This window comes from Amblyraja radiata, chromosome 8 (assembly GCF_010909765.2).
Source record: "Amblyraja radiata isolate CabotCenter1 chromosome 8, sAmbRad1.1.pri, whole genome shotgun sequence".
Taxonomy (NCBI): domain Eukaryota; kingdom Metazoa; phylum Chordata; class Chondrichthyes; order Rajiformes; family Rajidae; genus Amblyraja; species Amblyraja radiata.
In genome coordinates, this window is record NC_045963.1 from 46,578,951 (window position 1) to 46,599,559 (window position 20,609).

The following is a 20,609-nucleotide window of genomic DNA, read 5'->3' on the forward strand; positions in this document are numbered from 1 at the left end:
AACTGGCCTCAACTACCTTCTGTGGCAGAGAATTCCAGAGATTCATCACTCTCTGTGTGAAAAAAGTTTTTCTCATCTCGGTCCTAAAAGATTTCCCCCTTATCCTTAAACTGTGACCCCTTGTTCTGGACTTCCCCAACATCGGGAACAATCTTCCTGCATCTAGCCTGTCCAACCCCTTTAGAATTTTGTAAGTTTCTATAAGATCCCCCCTCAACCTTCTAAATTCTAGCGACTACAAGCCGAGTCTATCCAGTCTTTCTTCATATGAAAGTCCTGCCATCCCAGGAATCAGTCTGGTGAACCTTCTCTGTACTCCCTCTATGGCAAGAATGTCTTTCCTCAGATTAGGAGACCAAAACTGTACGCAATACTCCAGGTGTGGTCTCACCAATACCCTGTACAACTGCAGTAGAACCTCCCTGCTCCTATACTCAAATCCTTTTGCTATGAAAGCTAACATACCATTCGCTTTCTTCACTGCCTGCTGCACCTGCATGCCTACTTTCAATGACTGGTGTACCATGACACCCAGGCCTCGTTGCATCTCCCCTTTTCCTAATCGGTCACCATTCAGGTAATAGTCTACTTTCCTGTTTTTGCCACCAAAGTGGATAACCTCACATTTATCCACTTTATACTGCATCTGCCATGCATTTGCCCACTCACCCAGCCTATCCAAGTCACCTTGCAGCCTCCTAACATCCTCCTCACAGCTAACACTGCCCCCCAGCTTCGTGTCATCCGCAAACCTGGAGATGTTGCAGTCAATTCCCTCGTCCCACATAAGAGATTAGTATACAAACTTAAAGCACATGGTATTGGGGGTTCAGTATTGATGTGGATAGAGAACTGGCTGGCAGACAGGAAGCAAAGAGTAGGAGTAAACGGGTCCTTTTCACAATGGCAGGCAGTGACTAGTGGGATACCGCAAGGCTCAGTGCTGGGACCCCAGCTATTTACAATATATATTAATGTATGCGGGATAGTTTTCTAAACCAACATGTAGAGGAACCAACAAGAGAGCAGGCTATTCTAGACTGGGTATTGAGTAATGAGGAAGGGATAGTTAGCAGTCTTGTTGTGCGTGGCCCCTCGGGCAAGAGGTACCATAATATGGTTGAGTTCTTCATTAGGATGGAGAGTGACATTGTTAATTCAGAAACAAGGGTCCTGAACTTAAAGAAAGGTAACTTTGAGGGTATGAGACGTGAATTGGCGAAGATAGACTGGCAATTGATTCTTAAAGGGTTGACGGTGGATATGCAATGGAAGGCATTTAAAGACTGCATGGATGAACTACAACAATTGTTCATCCCAGTTTGGCAAAAGAATAAATCGGGGAATGTAGTGCATCCGTGGATAACAAGGGAAATCAGGGATAGTATCAAAACAAAAGATGAAGCATACAAATTAGCCAGAAAAAGCAGCCTACCAGAGGACTGGGAGAAATTCAGAGTCCAGCAGAGGAGGCCAAAGGGCTTAATTAGGAAAGGGAAAATAGATTATGAAAGAAAACTGGCAGGGAATATAAAAACTGACTGCAAAGGTTTTATAGATATGTGAAGAAAAAAAGATTAGTTAAAACAAATATAGGTCCCTTGCAGTCAGAAACAGGTGAATTGATCATGGGGAACAAAGACATGGCAGACCAATTGAATAACTACTTTGGTTCTGTCTTCACTAAGGAAGACATAAATAATCTGCTGGAAATAGCAGGGAACCGGGGGTCAAATGAGATGGAGGAACTGAGTGAAATCCAGGTTAGCCGGGAAGTGGTGTTAGGTAAATTGAATGGATTAAAGGCCGATAAATCCCCAGGGCCAGATAGGCTGCATCCCAGAGTACTTAAGGAAGTAGCCGCAGAAATAGTGGATGCATTAGTGATAATTTTTCAAAACTCTTTAGATTCTGGAGTAGTTCCTGAGGATTGAAGGGTAGATAATGTAACCCCACTTTTTAAAAAGGGAGGGAGAGAGAAAACGGGGAATTACAGACCAGTTAGTCTAACATCGGTAGTCAGGAAACTGCTAGAGTCAGTTATTAAAGATGTGATAGCAGCACATTTGGAAAGCGGTGAAATCATTGGACAAAGTCAGCATGGATTTATGAAAGGTAAATCATGTCTGACGAATCTTATAGAATTTTTCGAGGATGTAACTAGTAGAGTGGATAAGGGAGAGCCAGTGGATGTGTTATATCTGGACTTTCAGAAGGCTTTCGACAAAGATTAGTATATGGATTATGTGGAGATAGATAAGATTTGGTCTAGGCATCAAGTTCGGCATGGACATTGTGGGCCGAAGGGCAAGTTCCTGTGCTGTACTGTTCTGTGTTCTAATTAAGACCAAGTTATTACTTTATTATTTGCAGCTATTTACCTGTTGCCACACAGACTCCCTGCATAATTCTCCAACAGGAAATGGAAGGATAAAGATCTGAAAGTACTCAAAGGTTTAAGCCACTCAAAGTTTAGAGATTGTCACTTGAAGGGGAGTAAGTTGGGATCTATTTTTAGCTCTAATTTGGAAAGGTTTCTCCCTTGACAGTACAGCCTTTTATAGCCAAACAGTCCAGAGCCATAGACGTTCAGCTGGTCTTCAGTAAATCCGCAATAGATTGTGGAGCCCAGAAAACTTATGAGGGGAATAGATAGGGTGAATGCACAGTGTCTTTTGACCAGGTTTAGGGTGACAGGGGAAAGATTTAATAGGAATCTGAGGGGCAACTTTCTCACACGGTGGTAGGTACATGGCACGAGCTTCCATGAACAAGTGGTTGAGGCAGGTACTATAACAGCATTTAAAAGACATTTGGCCAGCTACATGGAATGGAAAGGTTTCGAGGGATATGGGTCAAACACGGGTAGGTGGGACTTGTGTAGATAGGGTATATTGGTCGGCATGGGCGAGTTGTACCAAAGTTCCTGTTTCCATGCTGCATGACTATGACTCTATGTGAGAGTGCACTATAAATACAAGCCAGTAGAACAGTGATCACAAGCTAATTAATGTTTCAGCCTGAGGACCAAAGCTGCTGGTTTGTAGTGTCGGAGATTCAGACTTCATTTTAAACTCCTACGAGACAAATCAGTATATCATTGATCAAGAGACTGGATGTTCAGAGACGTGGAGTGAGGAGTTGACGATCTGACCTGACATCACGCACCCGTAGAGTTTCATTCTCCCTGCCCTCGTTCACTATTCCTCCTTTGGTACCAACACCGTGACCACCGTCAGTTTATGAAGAAAATTGGTTTTGTTTATTATTGTCACATGTACAGAGATACAGTGAAATGCTTGTCCTGCATGCTATCAATTAAATCACACCATACATAAGTACAATAGGTCCTCTTCCGGAACAGCATGCAGAGAGTCCCCACGTTCTGGTGCCATCTTGCAGCTTCCAAGTCTCTGTAAAATCTGGTCTTAGCCCAAGGAGATCTGCGCTTTCTTATTTTCTCACTTTAAAGCTGTGTCCAACCTTCCCAGCCAATAAATGAACTTTATGGTGTTCTCTGAGAGTGTGGGAGGTGAGTTCTTGAAAACAATGTTTGAATCTGTTTTGTTTCTCTGCAGCTTTATGACATTGTTGCATCTTCTCGGAGTTCCAGGAAGGTGCGGTTTATCCCCTTCCACAAAGACCTTGGCTACCGGCACAAGTATATATACAAGAGCCCTGAACTCTCGCAGATATTGAGGTAAATATACACCTATTTACCAGTGGATAAATCTTCCTTTCCCCGTAATCGTCTGTCTTGGGGCTTTTACCATGTCTTTGGCTTCCTCAGGTAAGGATAACCAGGGAATCGGAGACATTAAATTGATATATAAAAACCCCAAATGCTGGAGGAACTCACCAGGTCAGGCAGCATCTGTGGAGGGAATGCATAGGTAATATTTCTGATTGGGACCTTCTTCGGTCCCATTCCGAAACATCACCTGTCCATGTCCTCCAGAGATGCTGCCTGACTTGCTGAGTTACTCCAGCATTTTTTTGTTGTAAACCAGCATCTGCAGTTCCTTGTATCAAAATTGCGATATAGATGAGATTTAATCCAATTGACTGGTGGAACAGGGTTAAAGGGCTGAATGGCCTTCTCCTGATCTTTGGTTCCTCAAATAATCTCTTTGTTGTTAATGTCACCTCTGAGAACCCAAGCATGGTCCAGGCTGTAAGGATCAGCTACCCTCTGCACCAAAAGTCATCAGTCCACAGTCGAGTTCTTTCATCCCACAGTTCAGTTGATCACTTGCACAGGACTGTACAGCACGGAAACAGGACCTGCAGTCCGCCTTGTCCATGCCAACCGAGTCGGTGTTCTTGGCTAGTTCTATTTGCCTGCCTTTGGCCCATGTCCCTTTAAACTCTTCCTATCCATATATCTGTCCAAATATCTTTTAAAGGTTGTCATTATATCCGCTTCTATAGCTTCCACTGGCAGCACATTCCAGGTACGGACTATCCTCTGAGTGAAAAAGTTGCCCCTGAGGTCCCTCATATCTCTCCCCTTAAGCCAATGCCCTTTAATTATAGAATCCTCTATCATGGGGTAAAGACTGAGGAGCAAAACTTTTTCTTGAGGGCCAGCTATCTTTTTAAGGACACGGGAGAGAGTCATAGTCATACAGCATGGAAACAGGCCCTTCAGCATCTTGGTTGGACCAAGAGAAATATGACTTTCACTGCCAAGTGGTGATTCTTCCACTGCAGGAAAAAGGAAGGTATTAGTTTGTTAATCATAGGAGCAGAATTAGGCCATTCGACCCATTGAGTCTACTCTGCCATTGAACCATGGCTGATCTATCTTTCCCTCTTAACTCCATTAACCTGTCTTCTCGCTGTAGCCTTTGACACCCTAGCTAATCAAGAACCCATCAATTTGCATTAAAAAAAATACCCAAAGATTTGGCCTCCACAACCATCTGTGGCAGTGAATTCCATAGTTTCTCCACCCTCTGGCTAAAGAAATACATCCTCATCTCCTTTCCAAAGGTACGTCCTTTTATTCTGAGGCAGTGCCCTCTTGTCTGACACTATCCAACTAGTGGAAACATCCTTTCCACATCCACTCTATCCAGGTCTTTTGCTATTCGGTACATTTCAATGAGTTCCCCTCTCATAATTCTAAATTCCAGTGAACACAAGCCCAGTGCCGTCAAATACTCCTCATATGTTAACCCATTATCCCCGGGATCATTCTCGTAAACTTTCTCTGAACTCCCTCCAATACCAGCACATCCATCATCAGATATGGGGTCCATAACTGCACACAATGCTCCAAATGCAGTCTGACCAGTGCCTTATAAAGCCTCAGCATTACTTCCCAGTTTTTATATTCTCTTACTCTCGAAATGAATGCTAAAATTGCATTTGCTTTCCTTACTACTGATTCAATGTACAAATTAACCTTTTGGAAAATCCTGCACCAGCACTCCCTTTCCACCTCCGATTTGTGAATTATTTAAAATGCCTTTATTCCTTCTATCAAAGGGCATGATCGCACACTTTGCTACACTGTATTCCAACTGCCACTACTTTGCCCACTCTACCAAACTGTCCAAGTCCTGCAGACTCCCTGCTTCCTCTACACTGCCTGCCCCTCCACCTATATTTATATTATCTGCAAACTTTGCCACAAAGTCATCAATTCCATCATCCAAATCATTAATATACAACGTGGAGCTTAGCGGACCAAACACTGACCCCTGAGCAACACCCACTAATCACTGGCAGCCTTTATTCTCACTCTTTGCCTTGTGCCAGATAGCCAATCTTCTTTCCATGCTAGTACCTTCCCTCTGATACCATGAGCTGGTTTTGGTACTTTATCAAAGGCCTTCTGAAAATCATTGTGGAATAGTAACCACAAATAATACCGTAGATTCATTGGCAAATTAATTATTTGTGAGCTGTTGTAAATACCTTTTTTTGTTTTCCTCTTGATCTAGAGAGTTCTTAGGTGACCCAATCTCTCACCATTAATGAAGAGGTATATCTTCAGAGCTGCATGAAGACTTCACTCCATGTTAATGTTGATTTACATTCCACTAACCAGTTTTGTTTGAAGACAAAGTGAAAATCATGGTCTTAGGGAATTATTTTTGGCACAGAGAAAGCTCGGAGAAGCAAAAGAGTAAAGTGAAGGACATTAATTATTACTGAGTTTTGTTTTTCTGAAGAATTGAAGGAACTTATTTTCTTGACCACAATGATGGAATTCATAAAGATTACGTTTTCTAAAGTGCAAAAATAAGTTAAGGATGATCAGGGTAATTTCAAATTATGATTCTCAATCAACGTGCTCCATTTGTTGCTTCCAAATTGTGGTTGATCTAACAACTTTTACTTTTGAGAGTGTTAACATATTAATGTATTTCCCAATGATGTTGTATCAATCGATGGACGTTCCTTCATGGTTCTTTAGTGTTGTGAGAAAGGTTTTTTTTTGATGAAATGTCATCATATGATGCTAACAACTTTTCAGAATCTTGATTTGGAAGTTTGTACCTTTAGGCTAAATTCAGGTGAGCGTGTCTCAGTCCACTATCTAGATGTATTGAATTAAGTCATTGTCTACAAATTAAATGTAATGGTGTGACATAATCTATCCTGTGAGCAACCCCTCCCCAGTCTCTGGCAATTCTGTTGCACAGAGTGGGACGTTACAGCAACCTGGGGTGAGATGTGGGGAGCTCGATCCATTGCTGGTTTGTTGACTGTCCACACCTGACCTTGAGAACGGCAATGCTTTTATTCGGTGAAGACCAAGCTGTCCGGGACCTCCTGGTTGTGAGTGCAGAATCCTTCCAATGTTTCCTTCAGGTAACTATTCCGAATTAATTAAAACATTCACACCCATTTGTGGATTCTACAAAACTGTCCGCTGTCCAAATGAATTGTTTTTGCGAAAATTCCCAGTGTCGCCGCAATGGATCTTGCTGTGATCTACAGAACAAATCGAAGCGATTACAGATAACTTATCCAGTGTATTATTTGTATTGTGGACTATTATCACAGTGTTTCTGATGCACTTCTCATTCCCTGAACAACTCTGTAATTACCTGTATGAGATGTGTTGACTAACTGGGTGACTTCCAGAGAGCAATGTAACATTCCTTTAATCTTAAATTCAGTTTATGTATTTCAATTTAGGACAGAATATGTACGAAACAAAATGTATCCACCAGTGTAAATAGTAGTGCAGGCTTCATTGTTGAAAAGAATTCCAATTAATCCACTTCACTATTACAATGAAGATTTAAATTTAAATATCAATTAGAAAAAGCTTAGTTTACACTCCGTAAAGGAACAGATCCCTTGTATGGAGCATAGAATTTATTTATTTAAGCATTTACATATTTGTCTAATACACTTGACTCAATAAAGTTACAACTTTCAAATGCTGGAAAGGAGAAATAAAAATATAAACCGGTGTGGTAGACTAGCTGATGAGAGTGGGGAAAAGATGGGTTAATGCTTCATATCTGTAATTCCCAATGAAGCAGGAATCCGCCTTTACTTTATCACGGTTGACGATTTGGGCAACTGTTGCAGTGAAAATCTCAATGATCAGTTTCAGCAGCAGAGTCAAGATTTTCCTGTTCCACATAGGTAAAGACCACAAGCCTTGTTGTCTTGAGAAGAATGTTTAATAAATTCCTATGGCTAGGGAAAGATTGTATAGAATTTTACAGCACAGAAATAGGCCTTTTGCCGGGTAGTTAGTTTATGCTGATACTTATGCTCCACACAACAACCCCTCCTCTACCTTACTTAATCTCATCCCATCAACATCGTCCCTTTCTACCTCATGTGCTGCTGGTTTCCCTCTAATGGTCTGATGCTACTCAACCAATGCTCTTGGGCAAATCTCTCTTTGGAAAGATAGACACAAAGTGTTGGGAGTAACTCAGCGGGTCAGGCAGCAAGAAGGGTCCTGACCCAAAACGTCACCCATCTTTTTTTCTCCAACGATGCTGCCTGACCCGTTGAGTTACTCCAGCACTTTGTATCTATCTTTAAATAAATCAGCATCTGCAGTTCTTAGTTTCTACATTCTCCCTTTGGAAATGTATCTTCGCTGCTTAATATTAAACAATACCTACTGAAATGGACATTATTAGTTTTGTCATGGGAAACCAAGTCATTATTCACTGAGTTTAATGTGCCAGAGTGAATTTTCAGCTGAAACCCCCAATGGCTCACAGACTGTGATACCGATCACTTTGGCTGTGCAGAAAATCAGACAAAATAAATGATGTCAAGTTAGAGTGAAGGAATAGAGTCACGCGACACGGAAACAGGCCCTTCGGCCCAACTTGTCCGCAGATGCCCCATCTACTCTAGCCACACCTGGCCCATATCCCTCTAAATCTTTTCTATTCATGTACAGTGCCCTCCATAATGTTTGGGACAAAGACCCATCATTTATTTATTTGCCTCTGTATGCCACAATTTGAGATTTGAAATAGAAAAAAATCACATGTGGTTAGAGTGCACATTGTCAAATTTTATTATAGAACATGTTTATACATTTTGGTTTCACCATGTAGAAATTACAACAGTATTTATACATAGTCCCCCCATTTCAGGGTGCCATAATGTTTGGGACACAGCAATGTCATGTAAATGAAGGTAGTTATGTTTAGTATTTTGTTGCATATCCTTTGCATGCAATGACTGCTTGAAGTCTGCGATTCATGGACATCACCAGTTGCTGGGTGTCTTCTCTGGTGATGCTCTGCCAGGCCTGTATTGCAGCCATCTTTAGCTTGTTTTGGGGGCTAGTCCTCTTCAGTTTTCTCTTCATCATATAAAAGGCATGCTCAATTGGGTTCAGATCGGGTGATTGACGTCCACTTAAGAATTGACCATTTTTTAGCTTTGAAAAATTCCTTTGTTGCTTTAGCAGTATGTTTGGGATCATTGTCATGCTGTAGAATGAACTGCCAGCCAATGAGTTTTGATGCATTTGTTTGAAGGTCTTTTTCTCCAGGAGAGGGCCCACCCCTGTTTTCAGCTCCTGAAACAGGCCAGGGGGGAGCCTTGTGAGGTTTCTGAAGGCAGCCTCATCTTCTTGCTGGAGCTCAGTCATCAGGTTGTCATACTGGCCCAACCTGGTCTCTTCAGGGACCAGGGCTTCAACCACACAGACCTCTTCTTGGGATACTTCTTCCCCATTCTTCTTGTCCTTCTGTCTTGCTGATCTTTAAGCATGAGGGCTGCTGCAAGCAACAGGGCTTCTTTTTGTGAGAGCAATGCCCTCTGATGTTGCTCCATGGTTGTTGTGATGCAAAATGATTGGAAACCCTACCCTGCAGCCCCTTTTTATAGAAAAACCGGGTGATTCCATTGTTTTGGAGGCCAACATGACGTGAATTGTCTTCAGTAGTCGCCGACAGGGACGTAGGTTGACTTCGGTTGTCGTATGTTGTCGTAGGTGTGGTCGTAGGTTGACGTCCTAAGTCACGACGATTGGGTCGCCGGCTGTTGGTAACTTGTCGTAGCTTGACATCGACTAGGCGGTAGGTTGTTGTAGCTTGTCGTAGACATTGTCATAGGCATTGTCGTAGGGGGGGTCCAGTCGCTGTTTTTTGGCAACTTGCTATGACTATGACAGTCGCCGGCAGTCGCCTAACAAATCGCCCAAGTGGGCCAGGACCTTAAGTTTTGGCTGATGTCTCTAACAGTTTTATTCTTGTTTCTCTGTCTCATAATGGCTTCTTTTACTTTCATTGGCACAACTTTGGTGCTCACGTTGATAAACAGCAATAAAAGTTTCCAAAAGTGATGGAAAGACTGGAGGAAAGGCAAGGTGCTGAGACCTCTCTTATACCTGCATTAAGGAGACAATTAAACACACCTGAGCAATTACAAATGCCTGTGAAACCATGTGTCCCAAACATTGTGGTGCCCTGAAATGGAGGGACCATGTATAAACACAGCTGTAATTTGTACATGGTGAAACCAAAATGTATAAAAATACCTTTTAATAAAATCTGACAAAACTTTAACCACATGTGATTTTTTTTCAATTACAAATCGCAAATAGTGGAGTACAGAGGCAAATAAATAAATGATGGGTCTTTGTCCCAAACATATGGAGGACACTGTCCCTGTCCAAATGTCTTTTAAATGTTGTTTTAGTACCTGCATCAACCACCTCCTCTGGCAGCTAGTTCCATATACCCACCATATACCCACCTCTGTAAAAGTTGCCCCTCAGGTTCTTATTAAATCTTTCCTCTCTCACCTTAAACCCATGTCCTCTGGTTCTTAATTCCCTTACTCTGGGTAAAAAACTATATTCACCCAATTTGTTCCTCTCATGTTTTATACACCTCTAAGATCATCCCTCAGCCTCCTCAATCTCTGAGCAGCAGGATGGAGATTCAGCGGTAATTTTAAACATTTTTAAGTGAATTGCTTCATCTAAGAGCTGTGGTCATGTGAAGATGTCTGTTCTGAAGAAGGGGAATGCATTTTGTGATCTCTAAACCAAGGAGGGAGGAATATTTGAGGTGCCTGCTGTTTTGGAATTAGTCCATCAGTCCCGAGGTGAAGACACATCTCTCCCTGATTTAGACATGACATCAAATGGAGGTCAATTATAACTAATGGGGCAATAATAATTGTGTAGTCAATAACCAGACTGTATTAGCGGTTAGGTTGAGTTATAAACTCGTAGATAATTCATAAAGGGCAACTTAAATTGTAAAGAGGAGTTATTGGAAAGGTGATTTTGTTAGAAATGCATCTTTCAATAATATTCGGAATCCTTTGTTCTGATCGTCAATGTAAAGTTGCCCTCGGGGACTATAATTCTGTCTTTCTCCCTCACCCGACCTGTGTTTATACATTTCTTGCTTAATTACGGATCAAAAGGCTTGCAATTATCTCGAGCAAAGCACCTTCCAATATTGATAAATCTTTAGAAATGCAGTCACTGTGGTGGGAAAATGTGACAAATCACTTGCATGCAGCCATGATGCATGGACGACTGTGAGATAATGGCCAGAGTGTGCTTCTTTACTGATTGAGATAATATTGGCCGGAACTGAAGGAGGAGTTATTTTTCCCTTTGAAATTATGCAGTGGAATCTGTCAGATCCAGTAGCAGCTTGTGTTTAGTCAGAAAGTGCTTCCAACGGTGTGACACTCCCTCAGTGGTGCTGTGCAGCTGGATGAGTGGTTCAGCTTTCTAGATGGGACGCCTCCTGAGTCGCAGCCAACACCGTGGTGTGTCGCAGTCAGGTGCTACGCCAATGATGGGTGTATGGAAGAAGTACCAGCAATTGCTTATTCCATTACATTTCACTTTAGTGAGTCTCCACTTCTCTGAAGCCCTAGATCTATGTGTTTCAGACTATAATTAAACTGGAAATTTATACACACTTGTCTTAGATTTTAGTTCCTATTACTCAGGTTTTAATTAAAACGGGAAGCACATTGCATCTCAATATATTTGTGCCACATTTGGAATGACTCTGGGTTATCACACCAGTGTCAGACTGAAGCTGCCATTTAATGTGAAACTTTATGGTGGGTGGGCAGAACCCTCGGGAATCCTTTGTGGTTGACTCCAGCAGTGTGTGTTTGTGGTTCCATAAATAATGTCAAGTTTTTTGGTTTCAAATCTGGGTTTAATGACTCGAGGATGCAACGCAACAGATAGCCGCAGTCACCTAAAACCCCTGTTCCCACCCGAACCTCGCTGAGTAACCCCCGCATGCCCAGGATAACTTCCTCCAGATACGGTGTCTGCAATAGCTCCACATAGACTGTGAACAGTGACTGATCTACATCCCCTTTCCTTAGTTCCTGCTCTGTATAATGACAAAATATCTTTAGTAAATGTAGCAGGACTTACAAAATGTTGCAAAATGATCAAAATCCAACAGATACATTCAGTTACTATAGCCAAACAAGTATACACACTGTAAAAGACAAAATTAAGGTCACAGCATAGTAAAGATACCTAACGTATCGACTTGAACACCTGATTGTCAGCTTATAGCACACTATAGATTAACCTGTACAATGTGTCTATGTATAGTTAGCTGACGTGAATTCAGTCTCTGTATTTGGGATTTGGCTTACTGACACGACCTGAGCGTGTTCTGACCAGACTTTCAGTGGTCTTCAAAGGCAGCTTAGCTACAGGCACCTGAACCTGGAGCTGCTCAGTGCCCATTATTTCTTGTTTGTCTCTTGTGAGAGTGTTATAGTCTTTTGACCCAAGTCCAGTATCCTGGTGATCGGTGTCACTTGGATTTAGCTGTGTTGGGGCAGGCTCGACTACAGGCAAAATGTGTCTGCGATTCCTTCTGTACAGCTTTCCTTCTGAGTGAATAAGGTAAGACCTGGGCTCCTGGCATATTTCCTTTACCATGCCTATCTGGTTGTAACCTTGTGGGGTCTGTAACCTGACAACCTGTCCTTCCATCAAAGGCTGAAGTGGTCGGCTTGATTTGTCATAGCACACTTGTGACAGTCTTTTATTTAGAAGCTGGGCTTTTACCTCCTGAGTCTTACGCATATGTGGTTCAAGCAGCTTCCTTGAGACTGGGAGAGTAGTACGTGTTTGCCTTGACGTTAGTCTTTGTGCTGGAGATCCAAGCTTTGTGTCACGTGGCAAGTTTCTGAGATTGAGGAGGTTTAGATAAACATCAGTTCCGTCTCTGAGACTTCTCCATGAGTTGTTTAGCGCTGCGAACAGCTCTTTCAGCTAACCTATTAGATTGGGGATACTCTGGGCTGCTGGTAACGTGTAAAGTCCCACTGTGTAGCAAAGTATTTAAAGCACTGGCTTGTGAACTGTCTGGTATTGTCTGATATGAGGGTGTGTGGTGCTTCATGAACTGAAAAGTGTCTCTTAAGTTTTGAGATGACTTGCTGAAGTACCGTCACAAAGCAGGTCAATCTCATACCAGCCTGAATATGAGTCCACTAGCACCAAGTACTGCTTACTGTGCCATTCAAAGATGTCTGTTGCCACAGTCGACCAAGGCAGGTCTTCATCTGGATGCAGCAGGAGTGGTTCTTTCTGCTGGTGTGATTTTGTGCGGTTACACACACAGCATGACTGTATTTCCTTGTTGATGTTGTCTGTCATTGTAGGCCAGAAAACGATGCCTCTTGCTCTCCGTTTAGTAGCTTCTGCACCAGGATGCTAATGTACTCCTTTTGTAGTGACAAAGGAATGACTGCTTTGTGACCCTTCATGATGACCCCATCTTCAATAGTTCTCTAAAAGGAAAATAGGGACAAACGGCATGTGGAAGATTGTGCTGTTTGCTGGGCCAATATTGTCTGATGATAGTGCTGAGTGTCTGCAGGGTTATGTCATCTGCTGTGTGTCTCTAACTCCACAAAGCGTGAAGAGAATATGTAGTTGACTGTCATGACATCAAAGCTGAATCATCAGCATGCTGAACTGTGGAGCTCCTGGGAGCTCGAGACAGAGTGTCAGCCAGGTGCATTTTTTTTCCACTTTTGATGAGGGTGATGCTGTACCTTTGAAGTCTTAGCATTGAAGTCTTGCCGATGCTGCATGTATGGGCTTTTTCAGTATGGTGACCAAGGGCTGGTGGTCTGTTTCTAAGGTCACTGGCTTTCCATAGATGTAATCATTGAATTTGGAACACACAAAAACCATCGCCAACAGCTCTTTTTCAATTTGAGCATATCTGGTTTCGGTGTCGGCTAGCGTCCGTAAAGCATATGCTATGGGTTTTCCTTCCCGCAAACATGCTGCACCGAGTCCATACTGTGAAGCATCACAGGTAAGTGTCACCGGCTTGCTGACGTCATAGTACGACAGAACAGGTGTGCAGGACATGTGTACTTAATGCTTCAAAATCATTTTGCTGCTGTTCATGCCAAGTCCATTCAGTGTCTTTGTGTGTGAGTTGTCACAGTGGAGCCGTCGGCTGACTGTATTTTCCAAGGTAATTGACCATCCCCAGAAATCTTTGCAGAGCTGAAACATCTGCTGGCACTGGCACTGATTACTTTTGTTTTGGAAGGGTCGGCTTCCACCCGAACCTCGCTGAGTAACGCCCCCGCATGCGCAGGATAACTTTCTCCAGGTACGGAGTCTGCAATAGGTCCACATAGACTGTGAACACAGTGACTGATCTGCAGTGTGGAAAGTGCCCACCACCTGGCTCACTGCTATTCTGCTGTTGTTACTGGACACCAAAACCACAGAGCGGCATGGTGGTGCAGCGATAGGGTTGCTGCCTTACAGCGCCAAAGACCCGGGTTTGATTCTGACTACGGGTGCTGTCTGTATGAAGTTTGTACATTCTCCATGTGACCACGTGGGTTTTCTCTGGGTGCTCCTGTTTCCTCCCACATTCCAAAGACTTGCAGGTTTGTAGGTTAATTGGCTTCTGTAAATTGTCCCTAGTGTGTAGGATAGAACGAGTGAGAATGGGTGATCATTGGTCAGCATGGACTCAGTGGGCTGAACAGACCGTTTCCACACTGTATCTCTAAATCTAAAGCTAAAGACACTACACTGTAATATATTGCAGTCAGAGCAGTCAGATTATTTCGCCGTTAAACTTGCAGTGAGCATTTGTAACCTCCCATTTCAAGCCTATTGTTGTGTTAGTGTTCAGCTCTAATATTATTGCCAGCTCAAGTCTGGGCTGAATTAAAACTAATGTGCTCCATTTATAATGTCTTGTTTTACAAAAGACCATGGTCCCAAGTTCTCCACAAATTTGTCACATTGGTCACTAATTAAACATCTGACTCTTGTTAAAACTCTGCTTTTGTGCTGCATTTTCATCGCCCGTTGATATCTACTCATTGTTTGTGGAAATCTGTTTTATTAATGTATTTGCTTATGCAGTTTGTCAAAGTACAGATGTTAAATGGAGTCAGCACACGAGAGAGTAGATGCAAATAATCCAGAATATTTTGTTTTTTAAATTCCTTTTATTCAGACTTTTGAGAAAAAATTATAAAGCACATTGCATCAAGATTATATCTGAAGCATAACAAACTTGGAATTACTCTGAGTAATCAAAACTACAGTATTATAAATTCAAGGGTTGGAATCTATCAGGAATTCTCTCCCACAGAAAGTGTACAGCTGGTATCAGTGAACAAACCAAACATGAGAGGTTTGGATTACAGGCTGGGGCATTCAGAGGAGAGGCAGTGGAGTGAAGATTAAGCAGAGATCACATCCGCTGTGTTCTCATGGAATGGCAGTCGAAAAGGGCCACAGAGTACAGCTTACTCATGCTACTTTTGTTAATATGAAATGTACACAGTGTTAGCAACTTAGCTTTTAAAGAGGAGTTATTGTAGTTGTGAGTCTGCTAGAAATGCATTTTACTATATTTTGTCATGACCTTCAATATAAAAATTCCCCTTAGGGAGAAGTTAGCTTCCAGAGTGAAATCGGAGCACTTGTATATGTGTTTCTCACTAATCTTCTTTAGCTCCATGTTCATATTTTCATTACCTGCAGAACAGCTCCAATGGTTTCATTTGTGTTAAAAACTGTAAATAAGTTTTTTTTATATGCAGTTTGATTTATTGTGGAACATTATAAGGTCTCTGGTGAGACCACATCTGGAGTATTGTGTACAGTTTTGGTCTCCTAATTTGGGGAAGGACATCCTTGTGATTGAGGCAGTGCAGAGTAGGTTCACGAGATTGATCCCTGGGATGGCGGGACTGTCATATGAGGAAAGATTGAAAAGACTAGGTTTGTATTCACTGGAGTTTAGAAGGATGAGGGGTATCTTATAGAAACACATAAAATTATAAAAGGACTGGACAAGCTAGATGCAGGAAAAATGTTCCCAATGTTGGGCGCGTCTAGAACCAGGGGCCACAGTCTTAGAATAAAGGGGAGGTCATTTAAGACTAAGGTGAGAAAAAACTTTTTCACCCAGAGAGTTGTGAATTTATGGAATTCCCTGCCACAGAGGGCAGTGGAGGCCAAATCACTGGATGGATTTAAGAGAGAGTTAGATAGAGCTCTAGGGGCTAGTGGAGTCAAGGGATATGGGGAGAAGGCAGGCACGGGTTATTGATAGGGGACGATCAGCCATGATCACAATGAATGGCTGTGCTGGCTCGAAGGGCCGAATGGCCTCCTTCTGCACATATTTTCTATGTTTCTATGTCTCACCAATGACTTGTACAGTTAAATGAATTGAGACTTTGTTTGGAGTACTATGTGCAGTTCTGGTCACCCTGCTGTAGCATGGATGTTAATAAACTGGAAACCGTGCAGAATAGATTCAGGATATTACAAGGACTGGATGGCTTGAGTTACAGATAGAGACTGACTGAATAGACTGGGACTACATTCCTTGAAGTGCTGGAGGCTGAGGGGTGATCTTATAGACGTGTATAAAATCATAGATAAAGTAGTTTATCACAGTCTTTGTTTCCCTGGGTAGGGAAGTCTAAAATTTACAAACTTAAAGCACACGGCATTGGGGGTTCAGTATTGATGTGGATAGAGAACTGGCTGGCAAACAGGAAGCAAAGAGTAGGAGTAAACGGGTCCTTTTCACAATGGCAGGCAGTGACTAGTGGGGTACCGCAAGGCTCAGTGCTGGGACCCCAGCTGTTTACAATATATATTAATGATCTGGATGAGGGAATTGAAGGCAATATCTCCAAGTTTGCGGATGACACTAAGCTGGGGGGCAGTGTTAGCTGTGAGGAGGATGCTAGGAGACTGCAAGGTGACTTGGATAGGCTGGGTGAGTGGGCAAATGTTTGGCAGATGTAGTATAATGTGGATAAATGTGAGGTTATCCATTTTAGTGGCAAAAACAGGAAAGCAGACTATTATCTAAATGGTGGCCGACTAGGAAAAGGGGAGATGCAGCGAGACCTGGGTGTCATGGTACACCAGTCATTGAAAGTGGGCATGCAGGTGCAGCAGGCAGTGAAGAAAGCGAATGGTATGTTAGCTTTCATAGCAAAAGGATTTGAGTATAGGAGCAGGGAGGTTCTACTGCAGTTGTACAGGGTCTTGGTGAGACCACACCTGGAGTATTGCGTACAGTTTTGGTCTCCAAATCTGAGGAAGGACATTATTGCCATAGAGGGAGTGCAGAGAAGGTTCACCAGACTGATTCCTGGGATGTCAGGACTGTCTTATGAAGAAAGACTGGATAGACTTGGTTTATACTCTCTAGAATTTAGGAGATTGAGAGGGGATCTTATAGAAACTTACAAAATTCTTAAGGGGTTGGACAGGCTAGATGCAGGAAGATTGCTCCCGATGTTGGGGAAGTCCAGGACAAGGGGTCACAGCTTAAGGATAAGGGGGAAATCCTTTAAAACTGAGATGAGAAGAACTTTTTTCACACAGAGAGTGGTGAATCTCTGGAACTCCCTGCCACAGAGGGTAGTCGAGGCCAGTTCATTGGCTATATTTAAGAGGGAGTTAGATGTGGCCCTTGTGGCTAAGGGGATCAGAGGGTATGGAGAGAAGGCAGGTACGGGATACTGAGTTGGATGATCAGCCATGATCATATTGAATGGCGGTGCAGGCTCGAAGGGCCGAATGGCCTACTCCTGCACCTAATTTCTATGTTTCTATGTTGAGGGCACATAGTTATGGTGAAAGGGAAAACACTTTAATGAAATTTGAGGGGCAACATTTTCCCACAGAGGATGGTGACTACATGGAACAAGTTGCCAGTGTGGTCCAATTACGTTTACAATACATTTTAAACCAAGCAATTTAGAGGGCCATGGGTCAAATACATTTGTTGAGATAGACATCTTGGTCAGTATGGATGAGTTAGGCTGTATAATTAACTGGAATTTCCCATGCTGTATAATTAATTGTGTACATCTACAATGGAATTATGAGGCTAGGCTCATCAAATATCAATAGCAAACAAAATATTAAATATCTCCAGTTAAGGGGTAATGTAGTGTGAATTTATCTCCAGTGCTATGTTCAGAGCCAGCCAGTGATGCAGGATTATCTCAGTTTCATAATTCGCCATTCATCATCAGTTCTCTGTAACTACACTGTATTGTGTTTTCACAATAAAATGCAGACGTCACAGTCCAGGCACACATGTCAGAGGTAATGTTCTGTTTCTGTCCAGTCAGCATTTTGTCAGGTCAAAACTTTGGAACTCCATCAGATTTCAGCTGAGATTCCCGGTGTCCACCGACTGGTCCATGAATTTGCCCCAGCCCCTGGCAGGGGCTGGGGCAAAGCTTTATCCCAGCAAAGCTTTATCCCAGAGGAGGGAATGCTGGGCAGATCCACAAAGCCTTCAGTCCCAACCCGAAAATACACATCCATATTCACCAGAGATGCTGCCTGATCCATTGAGTTACTCCAGCACTTATTGTCTTTGACTTTTTTGTAAACCAGCATCTGCAGTTCCTTGTATCTAAACGCACAAATCTTCATGGTTCTTCTTGCGTAGGGCGTGCACAGCCTAAAGTTGTAGGCCAACTTGTTCTATTTGATCCTATTTGATTGTGCACGCCAGGTTGATTGCATTCATCAAAACAGAGCGGACCACGTGAAGGTTGCAATCTCCCATCAAAATCTCTGGTTGTAAAGGCACAAGGGAATGTTTTTCTCTGGAAAGATGTCGGAGAATGTTTAAATGATGCTGGGGCCTGAGACAGTAGATGTGGAGGCGTTGAAGGAAATCCAAAACCAGGGGCCATAACTGAAGATGGAGACACAAGGAACTGCAGGTGTTGGTTTACAAGAAAAGATACAAAGTGCTGGAGTACCTTAGCCGGTCAGGCAGCGTCTCTGGAGAACATGGATAGGTGGTGTTTTGGGTCGGGCGCTTCTGTCAAACTGAAGTTAGTTATCAATGAATCCAATAAAGAACACATGAGGAGGTAGCTGGGTGCTGAAAATGTAGAACTCAATCATACAAGTTCAATAACACATACATTTGAAAGGAAAGGTAGATAATAGCTGGTGGAGTGAGATATCAATGTAGACATATTAGGGAAATTTACCCATTTCTGTGCTATGAGTTGTGCATTTTGTTTTTGTAAAAGCAGATAGTTTTGCATATTTAAAACTACTAAAGGTTTCAGTAACATTTTCTGTTGTGATGTGCAGATGAGGTGGGAATTGTCTAAACATCAAACGTATTGGCATTGTATGAACAGCCTGAGGTCAAATGATTGCGTGATCTTGCACATTTTGTAAGCTGCTGAATCTAAAACTTAGCTTGAATATTAACTGAATTTATGTATTGTATATTTTTAAATAAAATCCTGAGCCCAAGCTGCCTGCCTTATTGTCTTGTGTGACCAACGTTCTATCTTTGGATTCTTGGGGTTTATTGTGAGGGGCAAGAGTGAATCTGAGCTTGGGGATCCTCAATACCTGTGACCAGAGATGCTGACAACTTGGGCACAATGTACTTCCCTACACAATATCTAAACCTGCCAACTTTTACACCTAGTGAGACAGAAGTTCACGTGCACCTCCTCTAACCTTATCTGCATCTGGTGTTCCCAATGTGGCCTCCTATAAATCGGCGCGACCAAGCGTGGACTCAACGATCATTTCATTAAACACTAGCGCTTAGGGGATCTCCTGGTTGCTAACCATTTCAACTCCTCCTGTTTCCCAAAATGACCTTTCTGTCCTGGGCCTCAATTACCAGAGTAAGGACACATACAAACAGGAGGAACGGCACGTCATATTCCACTTGGGAAGCTTGCAACCCAATACCTAGTGTATGAACATTGAATTCTCCAATTTTAGGTAATCTCCAAAAATCCAACCTGCAATGTCACCAATCCATGTTCTCCAGAGGTGGTGCCTGACCCGCTAAGTTACTCCAGCATTGACAAGTGTTGATCATACCTTCCATCTGAAGGAACAGTCATTATCCCAACTCTGAAACTTGATTACATAGAAAAGTACAGCACAGTAATGGGCCCTTTGGCCCACAACGTCTGTGCCTAACACAATACATGTGATCCATGTCCCACCATATCCATGTGCCCATCTAAAAGCCCCCCCCCCCTTCCTCCCCAGCAGTGTGTTCCAGGCCCCCACCACCCACAGTGTAAAAAGTTCATGATTGTCCACCCTATCAAGGTAAAAGCCACAGGAAAGCAAAGAGCAAAATTCTGGAGTTAACTGGAGCTTGCCCAGAATAGGGAAACGGGCTGGGAAACGGGCTGTACAGTAACATATACTGTTCACACTTACCTCTCCAAGGACAATCCTGACCTCGGTTCGATCTATGTAGTGTGAACATTCTCCTTCTGACGTTATGCGCTCTAGTTCTCGCTCACTTCTTGAAACAACCTCTTTCCACAGATGCTCCCTGAGCTGCTGAGTGTTCCTGCACCTTCTGTTTTTATCTCCACTTTTCCAGCATCTGCGATTTTTGTATTTGATGTCTTGCTCCATTTTAGATATGTGGCAGCGACTGCCATCTAGTGGCACATAGGTATACTGCAGCTGAAGGGCAGTTACATTTTGCTTCATTTACTCTTTCACTGACATAGAACATAGATCAATGCAGCACGGGATAGGTCTGTGGCAAACCTGATCCTAAGACCAACTCTAATATGCCTGCACATGACCCATATCCCTCCATGTC

General features: G+C 42.7%; 1 protein-coding gene across 3 annotated transcripts in view; it reads left to right on the top strand.

Moving 5' to 3' along the window:
- The window catches only part of abhd12 (abhydrolase domain containing 12, lysophospholipase), a 103,148-nt gene extending 95,712 nt beyond the window's left edge, over positions 1-7,436 (top strand). For all 3 annotated transcript variants that reach the window (XM_033025809.1, XM_033025810.1, XM_033025808.1), the window contains 2 exons: positions 3,579-3,700; positions 5,952-7,436. In XM_033025809.1, the coding sequence (XP_032881700.1) occupies positions 3,579-3,700; positions 5,952-5,985 (156 nt within the window). In that variant the 3' untranslated portion in view covers positions 5,986-7,436. The remainder of the gene's footprint in view (positions 1-3,578; positions 3,701-5,951) is intronic.
- Positions 7,437-20,609: the final 13,173 nt, after the last annotated feature.